The following is a 21,077-nucleotide window of genomic DNA, read 5'->3' on the forward strand; positions in this document are numbered from 1 at the left end:
TTGATGCAGGTTCTGCGGGGACACAGATCCGAGCGCCCAAGTGCCCGTGGTCCCCGAGGCCTTCCTCTCCTCCCCTGCGAGGGCAGTGCGTTCCTCAGGGCAGGTCGCGCGGGTGTCCAGAACAGCGGCAGCAAGCGGCGGGAGCCCGGAAGACCTCACCCCAAGGGCGGCTGCGATGGTGGGGCGGGGCCCGGGCTCCGCGCGCGGAAGACACGGGTGCTGAGGCCGCCTTCCGCGCTTCGAGCCCCTTCCGCGCTTCGGGCCCCTTCCGCGCTTCGGGCCCCTTCCGCGCTTCGGGCCCCAGCGCAGACCTACTACAACTCCCAGGATGCTTTGGGCACCTGGACTACACTTCCCGAGATGCTCCGCGGCAGGACCAGGCCTGCGCGCGGAGCCGGAGAGGGCGGGGCCGCCGCGCCAGCAGAGAGCGCGCGAAGTCCGGAACCCGGGGCGCGGCAAGTGCAGGATGAACCTGGAGCGCGAGCTTCGCCGTGAGTCCAGGGAAAAGCGCCCGAGCGCGGGGGCTGGAGACGGCCCTGGCCCTCCCGGGCGGAGAGGCTCAACGCTCAGGCCTCGTCTCTCTCTCTGCAGAGCTGAGCAAGGCCAAAGCTAAGGCCCAGAGGAGCGGGCGGCTGCGGGAGGAGGCCTCCGTCTGCCACCAGCTAGGGGAGCTCTTGGCCAGCCATGGTGCGTGGGGTGGAGTAGGGGCCGTAGGGGCATGGGACCGGGGGCAGGGGCTTCCTGAGTACCGGCCGGCCGCCACCCCATTGGCCTTGCTGCCCCTGGCCCACTGCCCAGTCGGACGGAAACCTGTCCCGCCCACCCAGGCTGTTACGCGGAGGCCCTGCGAGAGCACCAGCACGAGCTGCAGCTCCTGGAGACCACCGACGACCCCCTGGGCTGCGCCGTGGCCCACCGCAAGATCGGAGAACGGCTGGCGGAGATGGAGGACTACTCGGCTGCCCTGCAGGTGGGCGGAGACCGGCCCACCCCAACGCTGGCTACAGTCTACTCTCCCAGGCTCGCTTCTCATGGGGGCAGAGCCTGCCTGGTCTCTGCCCTCCAGGCCTCTGGCTGGAGGGAAGAGTGGGAAATGGTGCGATGAGGCTTCAGCTTCAGAGAGCCCTGCGTCAGCAGTGGTCACCTGGTCCTTGGATGCACGCACCACAGCCTCTCCTGGGAGCGTGGCTCCAGAAACCACTGCTGAACATGTTACTGAGCTGAAATCACTGGGGGCTGGCTGGGTGGGATCCAGACCCTTGACCACACAGAGCTGCCCTGGCTTCTGTGTTCCGGCAGCACCAGTGACTCCCAGTCAGTTTCTCCTCGCGTGACTGGCTGGTTAGCATGTGGTGCCACTGTCCCCGCAGGCAGGGCTTGGCATAGAGGAAACAGTGTGTGTGCAGCCTGGCTTCGGCCTGCACCTGGGGGCTTGGGGGACATGTGGGGCTTGCTTGCAGTGGGGGTTGGCTCACAGCGGCCATACTTCTTTGCCCCCAGCACCAGCACCGCTACCTGGAGCTGGCATGTGCCCTCTCCAACCACGTTGAGCAGCAGAGGGCCTGGGCCACCATTGGCCGCACCCACTTGGACATCTATGACCACGACCAGTCCCAGGACGCCTTGCAGCAGGCACAGGATGCCTTCGAGAAAAGCTTGGCTATCCTGGATGAGAAGCTTCAGGGTGACTGCCCTTGGGCCTGACCCTCCCCGACTTTGGCCTCCTGTGCTCTGCAGGGAGAAGAGGCTACAGCCTCACTGCCCATGTGGCGGGTCCCCTGTCTAGCTTCCTCTCTTTGTGAGGCTGAGTCTGGCTCTCAGGACCCCCCCACACACCCCCACTTTGTGACCCTGCAGAGCCCATGCTTCTCCTGACTCCTGACCTCAGATCTGGCTGCCTTTGCTCTATTCCCTCCACTCTATCTGCAGCAGAATCCCTGGCACCTACAGGGAGAGGCCAGAGACCCGGCATGGGGGTGGGACACTGAGTGTCTGCAGGGGTGTCTTCCAGGTTCACTGCCCAAGCGAGAGCTGAGTGAGATGAGGACCCGAATCTACCTCAACCTGGGCCTCACCTGTGAGAGCCTGCAGCAGGTGGCCCTGTGCAGTGCCTACTTCAAGAAAAGCATCTTCCTGGCTGAGTAAGGCCCCACCAGGCCCCAGAGGGAGCTGGGTTCCTGCCCCTGGAGGAAGTGGCCAGGGTGAGGTCAGCCAGCTGGCTCATCCCTGTGCCCCATCAGTCTCCTGGGAGCAGAGGCTTGGCTTGGCTTTGTGGGCTGGAGCCCTCGGGTGGGGTCAGTGGGTGCCTGCTCTGCTGTCCCTGCGCAGGAGCCCTGGGCACCAACAGCCCTGTCACCCCGCAGGCAGAACCACCTGTATGAAGACCTGTTTCGAGCCCGCTACAACCTGGGGGCCATCCACTGGCGGCGGGGGCAGCACTCGCAGGCCATGCGCTGTCTGGAGGGGGCACGGGAGTGCGCGCGCGTCCTGAAGCAGGGCTTCCTGGAGAGCGAGTGCTGCCTGCTGCTCTCACAGGTGCCCTGGGCTCGGCCCTTGGGTGGGCTTGGGCCTTCTGGGGCGTGCGGGCTTACCTTTCCTTGCCCCCTAGGTCCTCCTAGACCTTGGGGATTTTCTAGCTGCCAAGAGAGCTTTGAAGAAGGCCTATCGGCTCGGCTGTCAGAAGCCTTTGCAGAAAGCTTCAGTCTGCCAGACCCTGAAGTATGGTGAGCCTAGGAGGGACCTGGGGGGCTCGATCCCCCAAGACAGTGTATGGAGGGCTCCTTCCTTCAGAGGAGGCCTGGGTGTGCGTCTTTGGGGAGGGGGCACCATAGGGAGGGGCCCATCCCCCCCACTTCCTGTTGGGAGGGCTCTCACTGTTCTCTGAGCCTCCATTCAGCGAGGAGTGTAGGAACCACGCTGGGTGGTCAGGAGGCTAGTGTCTGCTCATAAACCAGCATCTTCACTGGCAGACCCAAGACAAAAGCCATCCTGCTTAATGGCGGGAGTGTGACCTGGTGTTCGCCATTGATAAGTAATGGTCACAAGGGCCCCTGCCCATGTCCGTGCCACGGGCCAGTCCCTACCCTGTGCTGACCTTAGTTGGTTCTCTTGCTGTGACCCCACGAGGTAGCCTCTCCTACCACCCCCTTATTGGGGGTGAGCGGAGGCTGGGTCTGGTGGGTGGTGGAGCTGGGTCAGGCCCTGGCTGGCCATCCCTGCATAAGGCTCTTTTTGGCAGTGCTGGCGGTGGTCCAGCTGCAGCAGCGGCTGGAGGAGTCCGAGGAGAGTGACCCTGAGGTCGCCATGGGCATCTGTGAGCAGCTGGGGGACCTGTTCTCCAAGGCAGGTGACTTCCCCAAGGCCGCTGCGGCCTACCAGAAGCAGGTGTGTGCCAAGCGGGCGTGGCAGATGGCGGGGGCTATGGTGGGGGCTACGGCGGGGGGGGGGGCGGTGGCACCGCCCTGACCTTACGGCGGCTGCCCTGCAGCTGCGCTTTGCGGAGCTGCTCAGCAGGCCGGGGCCTGAGCTGGCCGTCATCCACGTGTCCCTGGCTGCCACCCTGGGAGACATGAAGGACCACCGCCAGGCAGTGCACCACTACGAAGCAGAACTGAGGCTGCAGGAGGGCAACCCCCTGGAGGTGAGCGGTCACGGCCCTGTCCCACCCGAGGCTCCATTGCAGGGGGGCCACCTTCCATCTCGTGTTTGGGAGTGGGGGCCGCAGCCGTCAAGTTCATGCTTCTCCTCCAGGAGGCCAAGACCTGGTTGAACATTGCGCTGTCCCGTGACGAGGCAGGTGACGCCTACGAGGTGCTGGCGCCATGCTTCCAGGAGGCTCTTGGCTGCGCCCAGCTGGCCGGGCAGCCCCAGCTGCAGGTGGGGAGCGCCCGCCCGCCCGCCCCTGCTGGGATCCCCCACACAGCTTCCCCGGAGCCCAACTGTCCGCGGCCCTGTCTTGCCCGTGGCCCTGAGCTGGGTGCCCCCTCTCCTCAGAGGCAGATCTTGCGGCACTTTCATGCTGTGCAGCTGCGGCTGCAGCCGCAGGAGGCCCCCAGCACCGAAGCCAGGCTGCAGGAGCTGCGAGTGGCTGGAGATGAGGATGAAGGGGACGGGGAGGGCGAGGAGGACGATGATGCTCTGGAGACTGCGGAGCTGGAGCTCTCTGAGAGTGGTGAGGTTCGCTCCCTGGTGCCTGTTTGGGGTGGCTGGGGCCAGCTCGCAGGCTTCTGACTCCTGAGGAGGGAACACTGGGCACCCGGCAGGGGAAAGAGGGACACTGTCCACTAGGCAGTTGGGTGAGAGGAACCCACGGTGGAGAAGCAGGTGCTGGGAGGGTGGGTGCCCCGGAGGCAATGGGGCTGGGCGGGCGCAGGCGGGTGTCGTGCAGTGGAGGACACCTGAGCCCCAGGCCAGCTGCTCTCACCGAGGGCAGGACCCAGGAATGAGCGGAGGTCTGGGGCTGGGGGAGACTGACCCACAGAGCAGCCTCGGCACAGGGCCTGGCTCACGTGGGGCGGCGGGCTTGGCTCTGCTGCAGAGGACGAGGCCGACACAGCCCCACCGCTGGAGGAGGACGAGGAGCTACGAGGCTGCCTGGGCCAGCAGAGGGTCAACAAGGTGAGGACGGGCCAGGGACAGCGGTGACGCCCTCCCGTGGCCGCTAGTGCCGTCTGGCCCTCATGCCCCTGCCCCCACCCTGGGCTGTGCCCACAGTGGAGCCGGCGCAACGACGTGGGAGAGACAGCGCTGCACCGAGCCTGCATCGAGGGCCGGCTGGGCCGCGTCCAGGACCTGGTGAGGCAGGTAGGCACCCCCACAGGCTGGGCCGTCTCCCCAAGGAAGAGGACAGGGTTTAAGGGCCAGAGCCGGAACTGGGGATCCTGGCCCTCCTGGTGGGGAGCATCTCACTGCTGTGATCTGGGCCAGGCCAGGCTGAGGGGTGCGCCCGTGGGGCCCTCTGCAGGCTTCAGTGCCAGGGAAAGGCCAGGCTGGTGGGGGCACTCGGAGCCAGGCTCCTTCCCATTCTTGGTCATAGGGCCACCCCCTAAACCCTCGGGACTACTGTGGCTGGACACCCCTGCACGAGGCCTGCAACTACGGGCATCTGGGTGAGCATGGGACGAGGGGTCTGGCCTGTGATGGGGAGAGGGAATGGGTCCCTCCCGAGAGAGGGCCTGGGAGCCAGCTCACGTGCCTGTCCACAGACATCGTCCGTTTCCTGCTGGACCACGGGGCTGCGGTGGATGACCCAGGCGGCCAGGGCTGTGACGGCATCACACCCCTGCATGATGCCCTCAACTGTGGCCACTTTGAGGTGGCTGAGCTGCTCATCAAGCGAGGAGCATCTGTCACCCTCTGCACCAGGAAGGTGAGTGTACGCAGGCCAGGTGGGCATGGGCAGCGGTGGGTGAAGCTGCTGCCGCCAGCCCTGCCCAACTGGTACCCCCAGGGCCACAGCCCACTGGAGACACTGCAGCAGTGGGTGAAGCTATACGGCAAGGATCTGGACAGTGAAACGCAGGAAAAGGCGGCTGCCATGGGGAGGCTGCTCCAAGCAGCTTCCTTGGGTCGAGGTAAGCGGGGGCCTCTGCCCCTGGCGATTCCGCTCCTTAGCCTGAGAGTCTTGGGCCCTGGGTGGCGGTCACATGCCAGGCACTGTCTCACAAGAGATTGCTCTTTCTGCAGCTCCCCACAGCTCCTGGACTCCACAGACCCTCCCAAGTAACCATCTGTTTGACCCTGAGACCTCTCCTCCCTCAAGTCCTTGCCCAGGAACCCCAGAGGTCTGTGAAGCCAGCCCCAGGGTGTCCCAGGGGCTGGCAGTGTCCGCTGTGGCCAGACCACGGAGGAGCAGGCACAAAGTGGCCAGCAGTAGCAGCTCAGAAGGCGAGGACAGCACCGGCCCGTCCCATCCCACCCAGAAGAAGCCCCGGCACACAGGCCCATCACCACAGACCAAGGCCCCGATGGCCGGGCCCGCCAGCGATAGGGAGGTAGCCACAACAAGTGCCAGCTGGGCAGCCTACCGGGCAGCCATCCGCGGAGTGGGCAGTACCCAGACCTGCCGCCTGGGCCCCAGTCCACTGCAAGGGCCTGGCGAGGCCCCCATCCCCCAAGCAGCACTCATCCCTAAGGAGGAGTGTTTGGTTGGGGACTGGCTGGAGGAAGACTTCCCGATGAGCCCTGGTCACTGGGGCCGCCGTCCAGCCCGCCCCCAGAGCGGTGGGGATGGCGGCAGACACCATGCCTCTGGCCCAGGCAGTGACATGGCACGCAGGCCCCGGGCCCGGGTTCGGGCCCGGCAGAGCCGGCTGCCATATCTTGAGAGCCGGAGCACGCCAGTCAGAGCCGACAGCCCGGCCACAGAGCCCGCACGGAGCCCCGACGTCCCCAGGGCTGTGGCGCCCGCTGGAGAAAACCCCACAGCAGGCCAGCTCTCGGTGAGTGCTCACGCCTGGGGCAGAGTGCCACCCAGGCTGCCGGAGAGGACAGGCAAGGGCCTGTCTCTCCCAGCTCAGCCCCTTCTTCCCTGCCCCCACCCCTAGGGCCAGGCCCTGCCCCCTCCCATCCGAGTCCGAGTTCGAGTTCAGGATAACCTCTTCCTCATTCCCGTTCCACACCGGTAAGGTGTCTCCTCCTGGCGCCCGGCTCGCTGTGCCTCTGTGGGCTCGGTGCTGGGGGTGGTGCCCGGGGACAGTAAAGGGCCCTCGTTGTCGCGATGAGCCGCGTGATGAAAACCCGCCTGGCCCTGTCCCTCGCCCCTGGGGGACTGCTAGTGGGGAGGTGCCGGCAGGCCCTGGGGTCCCTGGGAGTGGCCCGGAGGTGCTCTGGTGTGCACGTTGCAGGCGGGCAGGAGGACAGGGAGGGCTGCACACCCCCAGGTGGCAGGGCAGGAACCTGGCTGGGTCCAGTACTCAGCCCGTGCCCGTGCCCACACAGGGAGGCCCACTCCGTGGCCTGGCTGGCTGAGCAGGCCGCCCAGCGTCATTACCAGGCCTCCGGGCTGCTGCCTCGGCTCTCCCTTCAAAAAGAGGGGGCCCTGCTGGCCCCTCAGGACCCTATCCCCGATGTGTTGCAGAGCAACGAGGAGGTGAGTGACCAGAGCCGGGGCCCTGAGCTGGGGGTGTCCTCCAGGACTGGGGTCGGGGCTGCTCACTGCTGCTGCTTGCCAGGTGTTGGCCGAGGTGACTTCATGGGACCTCCCCCCACTGAGGGACCGTTACCGCCGGGCCTGCCAGAGCCTGGAGCAAGGTAAGGGTCCAGACGGCCCTATGGAGGCCTGGGCAGAGAACTAGGTCAGGCCCACGGCCTTCAGTCCCAGGACCCCAGGCATTGACCAGGGTCCCCCCACCACACCTGGCCTCAGGGTTTCCTCCCCTACCTAGCGGCCCCCTAGTGTGTAGGCAGTGGGGGCAGGAGGTGGCCCCATCTGGAGGTGGGTCAGCACCACCCACCCTGACTCTGCAGCATGCCTCGGGGCCCCAGGAGCTGCCCTGGAGCTCATGCTGGAGTGGGGGGGCGGAGTGCTGCCTGACTGGCCACCGCTGACTCCCAGGGCGGGACAGGCGGAACCTGTCCTGGTGACACCGTGTTCCTCCCCAGGGGAGCACCAGCAGGTGCTGCAGGCTGTGGAGCATCAGGGCTCAGCCCCCGCATTCAGCGCCTGCTCCCTGGCACTGCGCCAGGCCCAGCTCACGCCGCTGCTGCGGGCCCTGAAGCTGCACTCAGCGCTCCGGGAGCTTCGCTTGGCCGGGAACCGGCTGGGGGATGGGTGTGTTGCTGAGCTGCTGGCCACCCTGGACACTGTGCCCGGCCTGACCCTCCTCGACCTGTCCTCTAACCACCTGGGCCCTGAAGGCCTGCGCCAGCTTGCTGCAGGTCTCCTGGGGCAGACCACCTTGCAGGTAAGAGGCGTGGGGGACAGCGGGCAGCATCTGAGTGTCCACATCCAACCCATCCCTGGTGGGGAGGTGCGGTTGAGAGCACTGGCCAGCACCCAGGTCCAGGTGGCAAACACCAGATCCTCTGGGGACCCTGTGTCTCCCACAGAACTTAGAAGAGCTGGACTTGAGCATGAACCCCCTCGGGGATGGCTGTGGCCAGGCCCTGGCCTCCGTCCTGCGGGCTTGCCCCATGCTTTGCACCCTGCACCTCCAGGCCTGTGGCTTTGGCCCCAGCTTCTTCCTGAGCCATCAGGCGGCTGTGGGCAGCGCCTTCCAAGGTGAGCTGCCGGCACATCCACTTCCCAGCCCCAGGGATTCAGAGAGCCTTGAACCAGGGCACCAGCTTGGCTCTCAGGAGCACGTGGGTGGACATGGGGGTGGCTTGCCTGGCCTGGGCAGGACCCAGACCCAGTCCCAGCTACACTGCAGGTCCAGCCCTGTGGCTCCCCAGCTCAGCATTCTGTTTGTGGGAGACGATTCTACTCATAGTCCCAGCACTGTGAGACAGGAAACTGGGCATCCTCCAGGGGGTTTTCCACAGAGGCCTGAGCTAGGAAGTGGGGCTTAGAGCTGGGAGCACAGCAGAGGGGAGGAGGGGCTGGGACTTGGCTGGTAGATGGAGTGCCCCCACCCACCCCTGCCCTACCATGCTGGGTGTCCCAGTCTTCGGGCCGCCCTGTCACAAGCAGGGACAGGCCGGGTCCCCAGAGTGGCGGGAGGAGACCGAGCTCATGAGCCTGTGCTGCCCCTCCCCCGCGGAGGCCCCGGGCCGGAAACCCCGTCTCCCAGCGCACAGACCCTCGGGACAGTGACGGCCTCCCAAGGGTCACGGGGGCTCTGGGCCCAGGCCTGGGGGCGGGGAGGAACCTGATGGAGGTTCTGGCCTCCATATAGACACCAAGGGCCTGAAGACACTGTCCCTGTCCTACAATGGCCTGGGCCCCACTGCCCTGGCCCAGGTCCTGGGGAGCCTGCCGGCCCACAGCCTCCTGCACCTGGAGCTGAGCTCTGTGGCCACCGGCAAGAGTGGCCTAGGTCTCACGGAGCCCGTGGTTCGCTACCTGAGCCAGGTATGCATTCAAGGGGGCACTGAGCCAGAGGCACCTTGGCCCCCGGGACTGGGGGTGAGGGAGCTGGGAGAGGGTGCAAGTTGGCAGAGAACAGGGGTGGGGAACGCTTTCTACAGACCTGCTTGCCTGGGGCTCTGAGGTCCTGGCCAGCAGGAAAGGTACCTGGGTGGGGCGGGTCTCCTGAGATCACTTCCTGATGTGCCAAGTATGATCCACTCCTCTGGGTAGAAGCATGTTCTTCTGACCTGCCAAGTCTGGCATCCAAGACTTGGGGGGATGCCACCCCCTCTGGCTTCGGGGGCTGGGCAGGCTTCACTCCATCATTCTCAAGGGATGGGGGTGGTGTCTGGCGCCCTGGGTGCAGGGCCTCTACTGGGAGGCAGGGAGGGCAGGTGTCCCCCTCTGTTGTCTAGGAAGGCTGCGTCCTGGAGCACCTGAGCCTGTCGGCAAACCACCTGGGCGACACAGACGTGAGAGCTCTGAGCAGGTAACGCCACTACTACCCTGCAAGTCTGGTCTCATACCTGGGCACCTGGGGAGGCTGGGGCCTCATGACCTGCCTCCCTCGGGCTCTCACGTCCCTCTGCTGGGTCCTGTCCTGCCACCCGTGTGCCACGGCCCATGCCAGGGCCACTGCTCCATGGCCTCCAGCTTCAGTGGCTCTCAGGAGTGTCTGGTGCATCCCGAGCCGTGGGGTCACCTGGGGCAGCTTCCCCTCATGGCAGAAACTGACCCCCAGGCTTCTGCCCTGTCTCAGATGTCTCCCTCTCTGCCCCTCACTGGTCTCGCTGGACCTGTCTGCCAACCCTGAGGTCAGTGGTGCTGGCCTGGAGGAGCTCCTGGCTACCCTCCAAAAGCGGCCCCAAGGCCTCAGCTTCCTGGGCCTGTCAGGTGAGCTCTGGGTGTGGCGGCCACACCTGCCCAACTGGAGCTGGTGACACAGCCCCTGCTCGGGGACCTGCCTAAGGCCCAGGTGCCTCCTCTGAAGGGGCTGTCCTGCCACTAGCCAGGCTTCAGGGTGGAGCTGGGCCCCTGGGTGCTTAAGTGGAGGACAGTGCCCAGCATGCCCAGAGGCAGGTGCGAGCCTCACCCCTCAAACCGCAGGGCAGGAGGAGCATGGGCCTCTGCCTCCAGCCTGGTCAGCCTGACCCTCAAGACCATGGCTGGGGGACCCGCTGCCGCAGGGACTTTTTTGTTCCTGTTGTCCAGAGGGAGGGAGGGGAAGTCAGCCTAGAATGGCAATACCTGCCTCCAAGGGACCCTCCCGCTTCTGGCCAGGGCGCCCTGACCATACCGTCGAGGCCTATGGCCTGGCTTAGGTGGTTCTCTGGCCACACCTGGTGCAGGACCCCGTCTTGAGAATGACCCCAGGGAGGTGCATTTGGTGAATTGGCGCGTCCTGCTGGGGCTGGGGGCAGGGCAGACCAGACTGGGCCCTCCAGGAGAACCAGGGCTGGGAGTGGGTGTGCACACTGGGGACCCCTGGGTTCTTCCTGCTTCTTGCCCCCTGCCCCACAGGGCCAGGCTGGCTCCTCCAGGAAGGCCCTCCTGAAGGCAGGCTGGTAGGCGATCTACCGTCACTCAGATGTGGGGCTGCTCCTCACACATCTGGCTTCCTGGCACCTGCATGTTCTCACCAAGCTCCCTGCTGGGTACTCTGTGGTCTCTGAGGATTGAGCATTGGCAATTCAGTGTCCTGAGACTCCCAAGAAACCACGCTGGGTCCATCTTAAGGACCGAGACATCATCAGACAGTGTCAGAGGCACAGATGTGAATGCAGTGTCTCCTACAGCCGACTTCCCTCTTGCCTGACCACTGGCTGTGGGAGGGGTCTGCGGTCCTAGGCAGCCTCTGGGAGAGCACTCGCCATCCTCGAGAATGATCTGGCCTCTTCTGGGCTTTGCTCATGGCCCTCACTGCAGCCCTTGGGGCCTAAGGGGAAGTGTATATCGTCCCTCGGGCCAGGCTGGTAAAGAGAAAAGTCCTGTGAGACCCGAGAAACTGCATCCTGCCAGGAGCAGCTCCCCAAGGCTGACTTCTGCCTCCCCTCTGCAGGCTGTGCTGTCCAGGGTCCCCTGGGCCTGGACCTCTGGGACAAGGTTGTGGCGCAGCTGCAGGAGCTGCAGCTGTGCACCAGACATCTCTCTGCTGAGGACCGGGATGCCCTGCATCAGCTGCTGCCCAGCCAGCTGGGCCCCAGAGTGTGCACCCTGGACCAGGGCCCCAAGCTCTTCTTCAGGCACCTCTGACTGGCCAGCCCCATGGTGTGCCCTCCCCACCCACCCAGGCCTCTAATAAAAAAGCCAATGCTGCCTCCACCCCTCTCTGCTGCTGCTCCTTGGAAGGCAAGTGGGAGGTGGAAGGCAGGGTTGTGAAGCTTAGAGCCCTCTGGAACTGCGGATGTTACTGGAGCAGGTTCCTCTGCCCAGGAAACAGCGAGCCAAAACCCAGAGACACCAAGGTTTGCAGCAGAGGAAGGATTTATTCACAGGCAGCCAAGTGAGGTGATGAGAGGACAGGTTTCATATTTGCTTCCTCAAAGGCGAGGGGCTTGTGACATTACAGTATAAAGAAGCCGGTTGGAATTCCCTGGTGGTCCAGTGATTAGGACTCCGCACTTTCACTGCCAATGGCCTAGGTTCGATCCTACAAACCTCGGTAACCACCACCACCCCCCCACTCCAAAAAAGCAGGATGGTCTTAGGTGTGGGGAGAGAACCTTAGAGGCAGGGAAGAGGTGAGGTCATCTGTTCTGCAGAGGCACATCGAATTACTTGCTTCTTCATGGGACACATTAAAAATGGTGGCACATGATGGATGGGGTGGGGCTCTGAAGGCAAGAGGTCATTCACTGGACCCCGGAGCAGGGCCAGTTTTAGCGTCGGACATGCAAGCTTTTGTATCAACAATTAAAGCAAGCTCGATCCGTGAAGACAGGTTACAAATGGAGGGCCTGAGGGAAGGGCTACCCACTCCAGTATTCTGGCCTGGAGAATTCCGTGGGCTGTATATAGTCCGTGAGGCGGCAAACCTTCACACAGTTAACTTGCAGTGTTACTTCAGTTTCATATATGTGTGTATGCACATTCATTTTCAGATTCTTTTCCATTATAGGTTATTACAAGAACTGAATATAATTCCCCACGCTATATACAGTAGGTCCTTGTTTACCGCGGGGTTCTTAACAAGCGGTAAAACAAGCTCTAAGGTTTCTGTTACCAGTTTCTGTTAACCCTGCGGGGCAGTTTCAAGGGTAGACCTGGCCGCTTAGAGGTCCTCCAGGGAAGCGCAAAGAAAATTCTGCAGCTTCCTTTCCTCTCCCAAAGACAGACTCACCCGACGGCTGAGCTCTCAGGAGGGGGGGGGGGGGGCGTAGCTAGCGCGCAGGCGCAGACAGCGGGGCCTCGCGTAGGTGTAGCGTGCGCAGGCGCAGGCGGCGAGGCCTGGCGCGCAGGCGCGGGAGCAGATGTCTGGCGCGCCCCGCCCCCGCGCCGTCGCTGGGACCTGCGAGGCACTCCAGGTACTCCGGGCCAGGAACGGGCGGAAAAGGCGGTCTGACCAAAACCCGCGGTCTTCGCCACGCCGCGGAGGGTCCTCTGCGCCCCTGCTCCTCGGTCCCCGTCTTAGAGTTCTGTGTCCCGGGCCCCCGGGTCTCCTGGCTCCTCCCGGGGCTCTGGGGCCGTCTCCCGGGCCTGCGCGCCCGGCGCTCGCTGGGCTTTCTCTGGGAGCTCGCCGCCCTGGTCGTGCAGGGTGACGATGCTCAGCGTGTGGCCGCGGGCCTCCCCTTTCGTGGCTGCGTGGGGTCCCGCTGTAGCAGCCGAGTCCCTGATTGCTCCTGGCCGTCCCACCGCCTCACGGTTGCTGAGCGGTCTCCGTGTCCCTACCCCTCCCCCGCCGCGCCCTCCTGAACTCACAGCCTCGTCCCCCAGGCCTCATCCCGCCTTTCCGCTGCACTGCCTCCGCGCCGGTCCCGGGGCTCAGCACGGGCTGCCTTCCCGCTACCTTGGTTCACCTTCAGCCATTTCCTGTGGGGCGCCACCCACCTGCTCAGTGCCACTGGCTCAGCCTGCCCATCTGGGCCTCTCCCCTGACCTCCACGCGCCTCTGGCAGCCTCCTTGGAGCCTAAGGAGCCTCCCAAAGCCCACACGTCCAAACCGTAGTACACACACCTACTCTGTTCACCTTTTCCGGGTCATCTCATCTCATGGTCATGGTGCCTTTGGCCCGAAAATAAGGGTGTCGTTTTTTTACCCATATTTAAATTCTCCATTGCTCCTGGTGGGTCCATCTCCAAAGCACGTCTGAAACTGGCCCCAGCCACTGCATCAGCTTCTCAAGTGGACAGGGCTCCTGCTTCTTCTGTCTGCTCAGCTCACTGCCCATCTGGATCCCCGAGGACTTGTCGCCAGTCGTCCAGTGACTCCAGCTCGCTGTGCCAGGATAAGCCCAGACTCCTCTTGGCCTGTGAGTGGTGCGTCCTTTGACAAACCACCACCCCCACACACACCCCCCCGTCCGCCTCTGTCCTCATCCCCTGGACTGTCCTCACTCAGAAAGTTCACCCCAACCCCCATTGGTCTGTTCCTCCAAATTTATTCCTGTGCGAAGACATGCTTGGGGTTGTTTTTTAAGAGGTTGTGTTGTATGTTCTCTTCCCCAGGTGACTCCTCCAGTGGCTGCAGCGTCTTCCTCTCTCTCCCGGTCACCTGACTCAGAGCCAGTAGGATGTTTCACGGGATCCCAGCCACTCCTGGCATGGGAGGTGAGTGTGGCCCATGCCGGGCCCAGGGACCCAGAGGGCCAAAGCTTTCAACCTCCAGAGGCCAGGGGTTGCTGGCAGGCTATAAGGTCCGACATGGCAAGGTCCAAGGGGGTAGCCAGGGGCCCAAAGACCTCCTCCAAGTGGGGTCAGCTGGACGCAGAGATGACAGCTGTAGTGTGGCTGAACTTCAAGTATCCCGGAGTCCCCAAGTCAAGGGGATGGTTGCAAAGCATGTGACAGACATTGTGTGCCCACAACTACATCGTAAGCAAGTTGTGGTCACTCAGCTGTAGGGGCAGTAGCTGAGCAACAGGGGTGGAATGGAGCACCAGGCCTGGCGTGCAGTCCCTGGACCCAGAGGCCTGTCCTCTGCTCGGGTCCCCCACAGATTGAGGGGGGCTGGGACTGAAGTTCCTGGGGCCAGGGTGGTGGCCAGGCTCGCTGGGGTGACCTTCTACTCTGCCTGTTCTGTCACAGCCCCTGGAAACAAGCCGGAGCTGTATGAGGTGAGTGGTGGGCACCCTCCTGGTCACATCAGCTGTGATTCTCGTCTGCGTGGTCCTCACTGGGACCCCGCAGCCTCCCTTGTGCTGCTGGCTGACCCTCCGCCTGGTCTCCTGACAGGAAGTGAAGCTGTACAAGAACGCCCGTGAGCGGGAGAAGTGAGTCCGGCCCCCAGGCTGCCGGCCTCCCCTACCCTGGGGGTCTGCCCAGGGAAACAGATCCCCAGAAGCCTCTGTTCAGGGTGGGGTGAGGAGGCTGCCAGACCAGGAGTTCTGCCTCAGTGGCACCCAGGCAGGGCTGGCAGGTGTGCTTGGGCCCTCGGCTTCCTGCCTGGGCAGCCGCACCTGAAGTCTGCGCCCCCTCAGGTACGACAACATGGCAGAGCTGTTTGCAGTTGTGAAGACAATGCAGGCCCTGGAGAAGGCGTATATCAAGGACTGCGTCACCCCCAACGAGTGAGAGCCCACTTCCCCACACCACTGGCCTACCCTCGGAAGCTCGTCTCTGGCCTCCAGGGCCAGGTGCTCAGTGGGGAGGAGGCCGGGCAGTCCGGGGGCAGCGCCCATGCACGGGCAGGGCTGAGCCCAGCTCTCTCCCGGGTTCTGCCCCCGCCCCGCTCCCTGGAGCTTCATCAGTGAGAATGCTTTGAAGGGGAGCTGGGAGCTCGGGCAGTCAGTCCATGGGGAGCTGCTGGCCAGGCCTGGCAGCCCGGAGGTATGTGGGGCCTTTGTCTAGTACGGTGGTGCCCCCCAGCAGCACTGTGAGCTGTCCGTGTGGGGGCACAGCCAATACAGCCCAGGAAACAGGCTCTGGGACCTGCGGGTTGCTGCGTTGGGTGCCAACTTGCATAATCCAGGCTGGTCCTCTGTGGCAGCCATATTTGGGGCATTACCCCCCCACCCCATCCCCTGCACCTTTCAAAGCTTCATCAGGAAGCCTCTGCCCACATGGCTGGTCTCTGGCCCTTCACATCTTGTCCATGCGAGCTGCCCCATGTCTGGAAGGGCGGAGGATAAGCAGGAGGGACCCGGAGGCGCTGGCCTGGCACTTCAGGCAGCAGCCTGGCCTCTTCCCCAGGTACACTGCAGCCTGCTCCCGACTCCTGGTCCAGTATAAGGCGGCCTTCCGGCAGGTCCAGGGCTCAGAAATCAGCTCCATTGATGAATTCTGCCGCAAGTTTCGCGTGAGTGAGCGACTCCTTCACCCTGAGGGACAAGGGCAGGCGTGGGGGCCCGCAGCTGCGGCCGGGCTGCCCTGTGAGGCCCAGCCGTGATCCCCCCCCCTCAGCTGGACTGCCCGCTGGCCATGGAGAGGATCAAGGAGGATCGGCCCATCACCATCAAGGATGACAAAGGCAACCTGAACCGCTGCATCGCCGACGTGGTCTCGGTGCGGGCCCTGTGCACGTGTGCCGAACTGCAGCGGGGGTCTCCGGCATGGGGGCTGGGGGCCCACCCCAAGGCCCCACCCCATCCCAGGCCCATGTGGGACGTGTCCTGCATTCCCACCCAGAGCCCCCTGGCTGCAGGAATGGGGGTGGGGGCGGAGAGGCCCACGTGACCCTTCAGCTGAGGAGGTCAAGGAGCGGGGTGGGGCGGCCCCAGGCCCCTCTCTGCAGAGGAACCAGGGTGTCGGGGGTCTGAGCCGGGGGTCAAGGTCATCACACGCACACACACTTGCTCCCAGCTCTTTATCACGGTGATGGACAAGCTGCGCCTGGAGATCCGAGCCATGGATGAGGTGCGGCCCTGGGCAAGGGAAAGGGGAAAGGGGTCCAAGGAGCCAGGCTCGGGGGAGCGGGTCCCAGTGGGCGCTGTTCCCTCAGATCCAGCCTGACCTGCGGGAGCTGATGGAGACCATGCACCGCATGAGCCACCTGCCCCCTGACTTCGAGGGCCGCCAGACGGTCAGCCAGTGGTGAGTGCCTGTCGCCTGCCAGCCCCCCAGCTCCACCCCCCCACACTCTAGCCCCAGCCCCCTCCCCTGCGCACACACCCCCTCGGTCTATAGCTATACACACATACACACGCATGCACGCATGCTCTGGCCCCATAGCCCCTCCCCACACACATACACACACACCTAAGCCCTATAGCCCTCCACACACACATATATACATAAACACACACACCCCAGCCCCATAGCCTTCATCCTCCAGCACCACACACACACAGACGCTACACCCTGTGCCCCTCAGGCTGCAGACCCTGAGCGGCATGTCGGCCTCAGATGAGCTGGACGACTCCCAGGTGCGCCAGATGCTCTTTGACCTGGAATCAGCCTATAATGCCTTCAACCGCTTCCTGCACGCCTGAGCCCTGGCCCCCCAGACCTGCCTTCCACCATGGTTCCCACTTCCCTGGACACCTGCTGTCCACGACCACCCGTCTGTGTCTGTTCGTGCGTCTGGAGTCCCCTCTTCCCAATAAAGCTGTTTTCTGATCTCTCTGCTGCTGAGGGCACTCCTCCCGCTCCAGCCCTTCCCTGTCTGTCCTCTGGGCCCTGGGAGCAGGCACTGGCCTCCCTGGTGGGCACAGTCTGAAAAACAGGCAGGGGTGACTAAATCTGCCAGCCACAGCCACCCCCAGTTGAGAGCAGGAGGCTGTGCTGCCTGGGCTTGGCAGTGTTGGCCACAGCCCCAGCAGCATCTCTCGGCCCTGGAGACGGGCAGCAGGGCCCGTCCTCACACAGGCCTCCCTGAAGACCCAGCTGATAGCCGCCAAGGGCGGTCCTCACCCAGGAGCAGAGCCAGTAGACAGCTCGGGACCCCTGGCCTGGCCTTGCCCAACGCCTGGTGGGGAAGCACCCCCTGCTCCCTGTGCCCACTCCAGGGCCTCAGGCCCGTGCTGTTCACATCCGTGCCCTTCAGGCAGACAGCAGCAAACCAGAGACCAAGGCTCTGGGTGCCAAGGTGGGTTAGTCTCAGCAGCTATGGTGTTGGAACGAGGGGCAAGACAGAGTTTCACTGTAACATTTTCTTAGTGGTTCTTCCTATCTGGCTTCTAAAGGCAACAAGGTAAAGTGTGGTGTTTCAAGGGGGCAGTGAGGAGGTGCGCTTCCTGTGGACTCAGCATGAGCAAATGAGGGGAATGAGCAGAGTTGTTGGAAAAGGAGGAGAGGGGTGCAGGAAGACAGGTGGGGGTGGGGACTGGCTGGTGAGGGCTTAGGATTGAACCCAGGAGTCCTGGATGCCAGTGAAGCTTCTCAGAGCTGTGTGTGTTGGAGGGAACAGAGCTCATGCCTGTGTGTCCATGTGTCTGTGTGAGAGCAGGGTGGCCGCTGGTGGCTGACCTTGTGAGTGTGGACTGTGCTGTGTGTGGTGCCCACAGTCTCGGCCGCTGGTCCAGAGAACTTAGGAATTGCACTCAGGCTTGAGCTTGGGGAAGCCCGAGGCTCCTTTGGCCTTCGGACTCCTCCCAGTGACCTTGAGAGTGGGTGGGGCTGAGCCCCAAAGCCCTGCTGTCTAGGGAGCCCAAGGGGCAGAAGGCCAGGGAGTGTCCTTGGGGTTTCATTGCCTCCACCCATCTCCAGAACCCTTCTCATGGGCCCCCACTACTCCTGCTGCCTCCACCTACCATTCTGGATTCTGAAAACTCTAGAGACCTCTAAGTATGAAGAATCAGTTCAGTTTGGTCGCTCAATCTTGTCCAACTCTTTGCGACCCCATGGACTTGTTAACTACAAATTGGCACTTACCAAGAGCATTGCCAATGACTGAACAACAAAGGCATTTGCCATCTGCCTCTATGGAGATTGAACCCCATGCTGCTATAGCTGTTGACCTTCAACAATCCCTGAGGGAGTTCAGGGTGGAGTGAGGCACTCTGTGCTCCAGGGAATCTGGTGGGACAGGTCTTTAGATAGTTGGATGTTTTTAGGAACAGATTTTATTATCTCAATCCTTGCATCTCCTCACATCTAGAGAAGCACTAAATCCCTTCATGGTGACATCAGATCCTCATGACTAACAAAAAACCTTTTGTAAAATGAGTGCTTCATGGTATTGAACTCCCCCTTCACCAAAACCTTATATATTGACTTTCCCCCACTGCCGCTTTGGAGCATCTCTCAGAGCTGAGATGCTGCCTCCCGGGCTGCAGTCCTCATTTTGCCCCAAATAAACTTAACTTGCAGCTCTCAAGTTGTACATCTTTTTTTTTTTTTTTTTTTTAGTCAACAGACTGCAGCACACCAGGCTTCCCTGTCCATCACCAACTCCCGGAGTTTACTCAAACTCATGTCCATTGAGTTGGTGATGCCATCCAACCATCTCATCCTCTGTCATCCCCTTCTCCTCCTGCCTTCAATCTTTCCCAGCATCAGGGTCTTTTCCAATGAGTCAGTTCTTTGCATCAGGTGGCCAAAGTATTGGAGTTTCAGCATCAGTCCTTCCAATGAATATTCAGGACTGATCTCCTTTAGGATGGACTGGTTGGATCTCCTTGCAGTCCAAGGGACTCTCAAGAGTCTTTTACAACACCGCAGTTCAAAAGCATCAATTCAGCGCTCAGCTTTCTTTGTAGTCGCAATTCTGACTTCCATACATGACCACTGGAAAAACCATGGCCTTGACCTTTTTTGGCAAAGTAATGTCTCTGCTTTTTAATATCCTGTCTAGTTTGGTCATAAGTTTTCTTCCAAGGAGTAAGTGTCTTTTAATTTCATGGCTGCAGTCACCATCTGTCACTGTTTCCCCATCTATTTGCCATGAAGAGATGGGAACGGATGCTATGATCTTACTTTTCTCAATGTTGAGCTTTAAGCCAACTTTTTCACTCTCCTCTTTGATTTTCATCAAGAGGCTCTTTAGTTCTTCCACTTGCTGCCATAAGTCTGGTGTCATCTGCATATCTGAGGTTATTGATATTTCTCCCAGCAGTCCTGATTCCAGCTTGTGCTTCATCCAGCCCAACGTTTCTCATGATGTACTCCATATAAGTTAAATAAGCAGGGTGACAGTATACAGCCTTGGCGTAGTCCTTTTCCTATTTGGAACCAGTCTATTGTTCCATGTCCAGTTCTAACTGTTGCTTCCTGACTTGCATACAGGTTTCTTAAGATGCAGGTCAGGTGGTCTGGTATTCCCATCTCTTTCAGAATTTTCCACAGTTTGTTGTGATCCACACAGTCAAAGGCTTTGGCATAGTCAATAAAGCAGAAGTAGATGTTTTTCTGGAACTCTCTTGCTTTTTCAATGATTCAACGGATGTTGGCAATTTGATCTCTGGTTCCTCTGTCTTTTCTAAATTCAGCTTGAACATCTGGAAGTTCACGGTTCACGTATTGTTGAAGCCTGTCTTGGAGAATTTTGAGCATTACTTTACTAGGGTGTGAGATGAGTGCAACTGAGTAGTTTGAGCACTCTTTGGAGAAGGAAAAGGCAACCCACTCCAGTATTCTGGCCTGGAGAATTCCATGGACTGTATAGTCCATTGGGTTGCAAAGAGTCGGACACGACTGAGTGACTTTCACTCACTCACTCCCTTGAACATTCTTTGGCATTACCTTTCTTTGGGATTGGAATGAAAACTGACCTTTTCCAGCCCTGTGGCCACTGCTGAGTTTTCCAAATTTGCTGACATATTGAATGCAGCACTTTCACAGCATCATCTTTTAGGATTTGAAATAGCTCAATTGGAATTTCATCACCTCCACTAGCTTTGTTCATAGTGATGCTTCCTAAGGCCCACTAGACTTCACATTCCAGGATGTCTGGCTCTAGGTGAATGATTGCCGGGAGCCAACACACGAGACCCTACCCATGACAAGGCCATGAGGGAGAAAACTGGGCAAGGCAGATCAGGTTTTCAGGGGTTTCAAAAAGGCCAGCTCACGAGATCCCACCCATGACAAGGTCATGAGGAGAAAGCCTGACAGGCAAGGCAGATCAGGTTTTCAGGGATTTCGAAAAGCTGCCCCCGGCACTCACCTTAAAGATGATATCTGTCTTTCTGATGCCTGCCTCAATAGACTACTCCCTAATTTCTGTGACACAGGCAGAAGGCCTTCCCCGATCTCTTCCCAAATAAGAATCAATTTAGAACTTTAATCAACAAGTTTCCCAGGTGGTGGTATTTTATGAGATTATCCAGGGTGAAAGGAGTGTTTTAATTTAAACTCCTTTGCTCGTAGTTTGTTAGCCAAATGCATTTATGCCCTTGATACTAATAGGCATGATTGCTTATAATATCCTAATCATAAAATAGCATAAAGAACCTGATTATATAAAAGCCATAATAGACATAGAGCATTTTTGAGGGGTGAAGGAGTCCTATTAGAAAACATAAGAAAAATTATTCTAAAGGTGGTTATTGGGTTGACGTTTGCTTGCTGTGTTTTTGCTTTTAATGTGCTAAGGTTGTGTTATAGAAACCATTGTTAATATAGTTAAAGATCTAGAGAAATAAGAACTTAGCCCTAGTGTGGTAACAATGAGATGGTTGCTAATTGTCAGCCAGGAGTGCTAGGCAGAGGCTGCCTCACTGAAGCTGCAGAGTCTGTGTGGGGTAAACTTCTTAGATAAATGCAACTGACAACTTCTGCAGAAGGATTAATTTTTGTGTTAACAAGGTTATACTTCTACTCTGTACTGTTGCCCTATGAGACTGCTACCTTTCAGTTAAGGTCACCAGAGAAACAGAAAATAGGTTTACATTCACCTGACTTGCATAAAATGTTAATAGGCCCCAAGGCCAGAAGATAATGTACAAGACCCTCATAAACAAAGAAGTATGCAGAAAACACCCTGGTTTCATGAAGAACAAGCTGATGTAATGTTAAACTATCTTCCCCTTAG

At 60.7% G+C, this 21,077-nt stretch overlaps 2 protein-coding genes across 11 annotated transcripts; both read left to right on the forward strand.

Annotated features, from left to right (window-relative positions):
- Nucleotides 1-388: 388 nt before the first annotated feature.
- On the forward strand, nt 389-11,332 carry TONSL (tonsoku like, DNA repair protein). Of its 6 annotated transcripts, none has more exons than XM_020884122.2 (26): nt 389-491; nt 592-687; nt 828-970; nt 1,501-1,684; nt 2,012-2,141; nt 2,364-2,535; nt 2,609-2,723; nt 3,239-3,384; nt 3,488-3,640; nt 3,751-3,876; nt 3,994-4,171; nt 4,538-4,617; nt 4,714-4,803; nt 5,036-5,108; nt 5,205-5,368; nt 5,450-5,573; nt 5,686-6,440; nt 6,546-6,622; nt 6,940-7,090; nt 7,173-7,251; nt 7,603-7,904; nt 8,050-8,221; nt 8,838-9,013; nt 9,427-9,500; nt 9,771-9,904; nt 11,070-11,332. In XM_020884122.2, exons 1-26 carry the CDS (start codon nt 467-469, stop codon nt 11,261-11,263), a joined length of 4,113 nt encoding a protein of 1,370 aa, XP_020739781.2. In that variant the 5' UTR covers nt 389-466; the 3' UTR covers nt 11,264-11,332. The 6 variants fall into 6 exon arrangements, with proteins under 6 accessions (XP_020739781.2, XP_070320427.1, XP_070320426.1 ...); XM_070464326.1 differs by having other exon boundaries at nt 8,158-8,221; XM_070464325.1 differs by having other exon boundaries at nt 10,532-11,162.
- A 1,099-nt stretch (nt 11,333-12,431) lies between these two features.
- Nucleotides 12,432-16,727, forward strand: VPS28 (VPS28 subunit of ESCRT-I). Of its 5 annotated transcripts, none has more exons than XM_020884570.2 (11): nt 12,432-12,534; nt 13,387-13,479; nt 13,676-13,777; nt 14,255-14,283; nt 14,402-14,439; nt 14,647-14,736; nt 15,359-15,464; nt 15,569-15,670; nt 15,968-16,021; nt 16,107-16,198; nt 16,479-16,727. In XM_020884570.2, the coding sequence occupies exons 3-11, from the start codon at nt 13,741-13,743 to the stop codon at nt 16,594-16,596; spliced, it is 666 nt and encodes a 221-aa protein (XP_020740229.1). In that variant the 5' UTR covers nt 12,432-12,534; nt 13,387-13,479; nt 13,676-13,740; the 3' UTR covers nt 16,597-16,727. The 5 variants fall into 5 exon arrangements, with proteins under 5 accessions (XP_020740229.1, XP_020740237.1, XP_020740222.1 ...); XM_020884578.2 differs by having other exon boundaries at nt 12,434-12,534; nt 13,312-13,486; XM_020884563.2 differs by having other exon boundaries at nt 12,434-12,534; nt 13,312-13,479.
- Nucleotides 16,728-21,077: the final 4,350 nt, after the last annotated feature.

Source organism: Odocoileus virginianus, unplaced genomic scaffold (genome assembly GCF_023699985.2).
Source record: "Odocoileus virginianus isolate 20LAN1187 ecotype Illinois unplaced genomic scaffold, Ovbor_1.2 Unplaced_Contig_23, whole genome shotgun sequence".
Taxonomy (NCBI): domain Eukaryota; kingdom Metazoa; phylum Chordata; class Mammalia; order Artiodactyla; family Cervidae; genus Odocoileus; species Odocoileus virginianus.